This window comes from Medicago sativa, chromosome 7 (genome assembly GCF_051527215.1).
Source record: "Medicago sativa cultivar Bolivia chromosome 7, Bolivia_mono, whole genome shotgun sequence".
Lineage (NCBI taxonomy): Eukaryota > Viridiplantae > Streptophyta > Magnoliopsida > Fabales > Fabaceae > Medicago > Medicago sativa.
The window spans coordinates 51,546,298-51,553,812 of NC_140755.1; the positions used below are offsets into that span (position 1 = coordinate 51,546,298).

The window sequence follows — 7,515 nt, forward strand, 5'->3', positions numbered from 1 at the left end:
AAATATTAATTAAATATATGTCACTCAACCCAGTACTAATGAGCCTTTTTTAGAATGACATGTTTTTTCTCTGAGTAATGATATTTGTACATATATTTTATGACAATTTTCTCTCTTTTTATTGTTCAAAAACAATAGAATGACAAAAATGAAGAGAGAGAATAAGAACACAATGTGAGTATGAGAGAGAAAGTTGTTTAAAACTTGGCACAAAATGGTTGTACAAATATCATTTATCTTTTTCTTTTGTTAACTTTCTTCTTTGTTTTTGAGTTGTGTTATTTGAACAGTCATTTGATTGACAACTTTTTGGACAACTATAATTTTATAAAGAAAAAGAAGTATTGACACAAAATCCAAAGCAATATAGAAAGAAAGTAAAAACATAATGTGAGTATGAGAGAGAAATTTGTCACAAAAGTTGTCAAAAAATGGTTGTACAAATATCATTTCTCTTGTTTTTTTGTTTCAAAAATGTATTTATGTAATTTAATTTGACGTTGCTTGCACTTTTGCATATCTGTTTATGTAGATATATCTTAAATAAAACCACAAAGGAACACCTAACTAAGGACAAGCTGCTCTACAGAGTAGTATCTTTGGATTACATCGGTTAATAAATGCTGCATTTATTGATCTTTGTTGTCCATTCTCAAATTTTCATCGAAGATAATTTGAAGATAAAAAAAGAGTAGTGTGGTACATTAAAGTTCACGTATATACAGGGTTTAGGACTCCACCAATTAATGTATTGTACGCATTTTTATCCTATTTTTATATAAAAGGTTGTTTTTAGGGCATAAAAAAAGGGTTAATTAAGTTTTTAGACCTTATAAATATTCACAGTTTTGTTTTTAGTCCCTACAAAATAAAATCACACTTTTTAATTCCCGTGACATTTTCCTTAAACATTTTAGGGACTAAAAATGCTGATGGAAAATTTTATAGGGACTAAAAATGTTGATGGAAAATTTTTATAGGGACTAAAAAGTGTGATTTTATTTTGTAGGGACTAAAAACAAAATTCTAAATATTTATAGGGACCATTTCTTAATTAACCCTAAAAAAAATGTAATGTGGGTCGATCGATCTCAAATTATTGGTGAACATCAATTAATGTGTCCATTCCTCTCAAAAAAATAATGTGTGTAAAAGAATTTAGTCCCTAAAAAGTAGGACTATCATGTGAAACAGAGGGAATACGTATATTGACAAGAGACCTCAAAAAATAAAAAGCATTGGCATCCATTTATCTTTTATATAGTACATCTAAATCTAAAGGCAATGCACCTCAATTTCAACATGGGAAACAAAGTAGCTGAATTGTTACCTTCTGGAGCCCATGTTTTATATTCCCTTAATTTTTTTGCTTTTGTTTCTTTTTCTTTTCTTTATTCTTTTCCTTTCTTCTTTATATAAATCCAATTTATTTTTTTAGAGAATCATAAAATACAAACACATCACTCTATTTTTATGCACCTTCCACACTCATTCTTCCTCTCTATACACCTCTCTAAATCTAATCATAACCCCCTAACTTAGGAAAAAACATATCAACATGGAAAATGATGCTAATGAAAACTTCTTTAGCACATCATCATCAACACCAACATCTTCTAACTCAAATTCAAATTCATCCACCAATCAAGTAACCAAAAATAGTCCTCAAAATGGAAATAAAAAATCCAAGAAAAGAGAGAGAAATGAAAATGACACAAAACACCCTACATATAGAGGTGTAAGAATGAGAGCATGGGGAAAATGGGTATCTGAAATCCGTGAGCCAAGAAAGAAGTCAAGAATATGGCTTGGAACATACCCTACAGCTGAAATGGCAGCTAGAGCTCATGATGTAGCTGCTTTAGCCATAAAGGGTCATTCAGCTTACCTCAATTTCCCTAATTTGGCTCAAAATCTTCCAAGGCCTTCAACCACATCACCTAAGGACATTCAAGTTGCAGCTGCAAAAGCAGCAGCCATTGTGTTTGAGGAGATTAAGGAATGTTGCCAAGGTGAAAATGACCAACAACAAAACCAAGATCAAGATCAAGTTTCATTTTCAACTCTTTCTTCCATTGATAATGTTCAAGAGTCTAATTCAAGTTCTCCATCTACTACTGCTACTACTAATGATGATATTGATGACACACTCTTTGATCTGCCAGATCTTTTTCCTGATGGAAAAAATGGAATTCTTTCTTATTCTTCTTCTTGGCATTTATGTGCTGTTGATAGTGGACTTCGCCTCGAGGAGCAACTTTCGTCATGGGAGTATTACTAGCGTCATCTTTGATCGACTGCTATCTGGGCTGCGACATCGAGCTTTTTGTAACTGTAGGCTCCAACTCGACCTCAAATTGATTTGCATCATCTGCATTTGACCTCAATTGTTCGTAGAATTATGCTAACAAGATACTCTCTGACACACTCGTCTCAACGTGCATTCTCTAATTGACTGAAATTCAAATGAATTTCACTAAATTATGTGCCGTCTACATGATTTAGTGTGACTCATTTGAATTTCAACCAATTAAAAAATGTTTGTTGAGAAGATTATGTTAAAAGTGTGTTGATTGTGATGAAGCCACGACTGTGATTTAAAACCTTGCTACTAGCTATAGCTATTGTTCACATTCAAAAAAATAAAATGCGAAATAAGAAAAAAAGGAAATAAAATTGATTTAAATTTGTCTCCTATGTAATCACTACCTAGCTATGAGGTTGGTGAATGTCACTTGAGGAAATGTTTGAACTTGAATATGTAAATGGTTGTTGTCTATAGCTATTTTGTCTACTTTAGTTTAGTAATGCTTAGACTAAAATAGATATAGATAAAAAATATTACAAAAATGTATGGCAATGTACAAAATAATAAAGAAGCATCTTTTATGAACTTTATGTGTGCATATGATTGAAATTTGATATTATTTTATTATATTTACTGAGAATGGTTTTTTACTAGATTTGTGAGCATCATATACCCTTCAATTATTTTCTCACTTTGATTGCTTAATTATTTATTTATTTTAGGAAAAGATCTTGTCTTAAAAGAAGTAAAGAACATTATGCTTTAATGATTTTGTTCTCAACATATTGATGAAGGTTTAATGCAGTTGACTGTAAAGCAAGGAAACCCTCAAATCTTTCTCTTTTTGTTTATCTTTATGTTGGAAAGATACCGGTGAGACTATATTGCATCATTTATTAATATATTTTTTTATCAATTGGATGATAAAATAAACAAGCATCCAGAAGAACCTTGATGGAATACAATTTATTTTCTCTTTTTGCTTCATAATTAAGTGTATGAAATTTTTTTATTTGATTCTCGGTTTCTAATTACACGCACATGCATGTAGGTATCCAAAGTAGTCGACAACATGCATCTTGAGAAAGAAATTTATCTGAGTGGCAAACCCTTCAGATCTTTTAAGCAAGAAAATTGCTGTTGACACATTGGAGAAGGCTGTGGCACACATGTAAAATACGCTTTTGCCCCCTCGGCAGTTAACTGCCGAGGAATTCAAAATTCGGCTGCAGTTAACTGCCGAGGAATTCCTCGGTAGTTAACTGCCGAGGAAAGCATTTATGCAGACAGCAGGTTCTGCATTAATGCTAAGCATTTCCAAGCCATTTTTCAGCCAGTTTTTACCTGTAATTTTACCAGAGCATTTCCATATGCAATTCAAATTATACAACAATGAAACTCGGTCATAAACAAGAAAAATACAATATCTTTTACATATGTCCATAATTAAATCAAACCGACATTTGGTTCAAACCACACAAAAGTTTGAAATTCAACAAAACGGAACATAGTGTCCATAATCAAACAACACATTACAAGTCATTACACATCATTACACATCATTAAATTAAATCCCTACTTACATTCATTACAATTGCATATGGAACGAACATATATATATAATACATTATTTTCCACCATATTCCTAAACATAAATCCGACGTCGCTATCGTCTTTAATAAGCCAAGGCATATAGCTTGCCGTTTTCCATGCGAATTCATCTCTATCTTCTCCTAGGTCTATCATTGGCATTAGAGCGGACAAGTGACGTGTATATTGATTTTCACCAAGATGCTCAAAATAAGTGTTAAGTTGTGTCTTCAAATCATCAATAGAGTCCGTCGGTGTTATCATAACCTTAACCGTCTTTTTAAACGCGCAATACCTAACACGACCTTCAATTCTTGCAACCTCTGACATGTTTCACTTGACAAAAGCTTTAACAAAATAATCATAGATTAGAACAAAATTAAATGGAATGTAATAACGAATAAATCAAATGCGTAAACATTAATAAGCTATAAATAAGTATTGCACTAGTTTCAAGTCAATAAAAGTCATATTATCATATATATCAATATCATTTACATAATGTTACTTATATATTGGCCACAAAAAATTGGCATTACAATTTTGACCCCAAAATATACGTCGGTGTAATTTCTACCAAAAAAAAGGACTAACACCGACAAAAAAATCCCTAGTTAATTGCCAAGGGATTGGAGAAGATCAAGTGACATAAAATCTTCCTCATCTTCCGCAATAACTTCAAATTGTTGCTTTGGTTTTTCGGGAGTGTCCAACAAAATAGGCGTCGCTTTGTTTGATTCCTTTTGTGGTTTTGGCGGTTTGTTTCCACTTTCAATAGCCATGAGCTTTCGGAACAACTCATGTTGATCCAAATACTCATCTTCCCAAGTCACCGCATCTTGTTTCTTGTGATTGTGCCACTCCGTAGATGATGGAGGTAGTGGACAACCATTCCTCAAGTAAATAAGCACAAAGTGATTAGGAATTACCCCAAGGCACATGATGGGAGTTTTTTGCTTACCCGGCGGTGGTGGCCCTCTTAGTGGAAAAAAAGATTCCGAGTTACCAAGTTCAAGATTTGTCAACACAACCACACACCTTTTGTAATAATTAGCAACAATGTGCCCCATGTCCGTAAAAGTCAACCACTTATCAACAAGATGTGCACAACTTTTTGTATTTGCGGGAGGATGTAAGCCATTTAAAATGTAGTTATAACGATCCTCACCCGCAAATACTTCAACATAATCATCTCTATGATCTTTTAATTCTTGAATAAGATGTGTACGAATCATGAGATGATTTTGTTCGGTTAAGCCCATGAACTCGGCTATAGCCCGGAATCCACAATGTCCATCGCCAATAACATCCACCACTTTTTCAATAAATGGAAGCATGAAGCGTGGCATATAATCAATAGGCCTCATAACCGGGATAGCCTTAGGCTTTGGATACCGAGAAGGTGGTGGAAGTGGGGAAATTGGTGCTTTACCAAGACGAGCACCTTTTTTCCTTTTATATGATGATGTTGTTGGTGATGGTGACGGTTGACTATCCGGATTTTGGGAATCAACAACCTCCCAAGAAGAAGGGATCCGGCTAGTGGATGTAATTCTTCCTTTAGACCTCGCAATGTCCACTTTTTTCTTGGCTCCCTTGGTTGTTGCTTTTTGTGGTGGTGGAGACATCATGGTGGTTTCAGGAAATGCCAATTGCCACAAAGCCTCCTTGACTTCAAGCTTCATTTGGAAAGGGAGTTTCTTGAGACGTTCTACAATACCCTTCAACTCATCATCCACCGAAAAACCAAGTTCATTACTTTCTTCTCCCATGCGTAACCTTTGCCAATGGTGGTGTATCTCATCCAATAAAATTGGCTTTTCTTCAAGGAGTTTAGTTGCAATTTCGCATGCACATGGTAAGCACCCGCATTTTCTTGAGCCCATTGTCGCATGCTTTGGTTTTTTTTTAGGCACTTTGTGAGCTCCACTCCTTTCACACACTAGGCGCAATATTGGATGGATCAAGCTTGATCTTTGTGGAACAATTGTAAATCCCGCCTTATTTGCTTGACAACGTACCCACCCAAGCAATTCTTCTCTATCTTGAAACTTAATGTCGTTAGAAAAAAACCTAGCCGTGTCCACTTCGTGGGCTTGAAGTGGGACGACACCGGGGCTAACATATTTAGAAGCTTCAACATGGATGGAAGCTCCATCAATGTTTGGTTTGACTTCAACCTTAGGCGGCTTGACATCTCCGGAAATTTGGACAAAATTACGTTTTGTCTCTCCCGAAACATCTTTCGCGTTCTCGGTCATTACTATAATTAAACAACACATAAATATGAATTAACAACTAACTAATGCATAAACATCAATGCCATAATGAACTAAAACAAAAAAAACAAAAAAAAAACAAAGAAAAACAAAATTTGAAAAAATGGCAGTAGCTGCCATTTTTTCCCTCCAAAATTTTTGCCTATGTAATACTCGGTACTTAACTACCGAGGTTTTCCTCGGTACTAAACTACCGAGGTTTTCCTCGGCAGTAAGCTACCGAGATTCCCCTTAACAGGGTTCTACGTAACTGACGTAGAAACCCATTGCATAATAAAAAAATAAACCGATTAAAATGCTCAATACCTGTTTTTTTACGTCAAAAGTGTGTTGATACATCCTATGCTTGATGCTTGAATCATTTTTGAGCAAGATGTGATTCCAAAAAAATGTTGGATTTGGGTGGATTGAATGAAATTTTATGGAAGATGATGAAAATAGTGTGTAGGGGGAGCAGGTGACTGTTTCATCTGATGAAACAGTTTTCCTCGGCAGTTAACTACCGAGGAATTCCTCGGCAGTTAACTGCAGCCGGATTTTGAATTCCTCGGCAGTTAACTGCCGAGGGGGCAAAAACGTATTTTACATGTGTGCCACAGCCTTCTCCAATGTGTCAACAGCAATTTTCTTTAAGCAATTGATTAGGAATCGATATGTTTTTATTGGTCAGAGACAAAATGGCAAGAGTGAAACTCACACACAAATCAAAGAGTCGAGACTCGAATCTCAATCACAACATTCGGTCTAACAATTTTCTTCGAAATTTTTGTCGGTTGAGCTATGACTTGTAGACAGAAATCAATATTTTTTTTGTATGTATGAATTACACAAGTAACTAAGGCTAATGAAACAATCATTATCGTAAAGGATTTCGATATCTTAAATAAGGTATTAAATTTGAGTATTTTAGAAATAAAAAATGTAATTGAGACAGAAGATACAACTAAAAGTGAGCGGTCATGAACCCACTTGGGTTGGCCTGATAGTATTAGCTTCGGATCTGAGAGTGTGCTCCTCCTCAAGTCTCGAGTTCGATTCTCCTCCCAGTCATGTTGGGTGGACTAATTGTGAGCGGTCATGTTTTCCTTTCATAGAGAATAATATCGTTTACAAGTTGATGATACTTTACATCTAACAAGTCGTTAGAAAGCAATTGGGATATCCAAAAATAACCATACATAAAATATGCTCTTAATTCTAAAATTAACACACTTTTAGTTTCTAATTAACACACTTTTATGTTACTTAACACACTTTTTTATCAATAAGAAACTCACACTTTTTAAATGCTAAATTTAAAAAATACCAAGATGTATTCTAAAATACTTTGTCGAAATA

General features: G+C 34.5%; 1 protein-coding gene and 1 pseudogene across 1 annotated transcript; one reads left to right on the forward strand and one right to left on the reverse strand.

Annotated features, from left to right (window-relative positions):
• Positions 1 to 1,349: 1,349 nt before the first annotated feature.
• On the forward strand, positions 1,350 to 2,893 carry LOC146906581 (Integrase-type DNA-binding superfamily protein). The gene has a single exon (XM_085724609.1). The coding sequence runs from the start codon at positions 1,559 to 1,561 to the stop codon at positions 2,279 to 2,281; it is 723 nt and encodes a 240-aa protein (XP_085580735.1). The 5' UTR covers positions 1,350 to 1,558; the 3' UTR covers positions 2,282 to 2,893.
• Positions 2,894 to 4,508: 1,615 nt separating this feature from the next.
• LOC146906582 (uncharacterized) overlaps positions 4,509 to 7,515 on the reverse strand; it is a 41,466-nt pseudogene continuing 38,459 nt past the window's right edge.

Coding starts and splice junctions, on each gene's coding strand:
- LOC146906581 (XM_085724609.1), top strand. CDS start 1,559: ATGGAAAATGATGCTAATGAAAACTTCTTTAGCACATCATCATCAACA.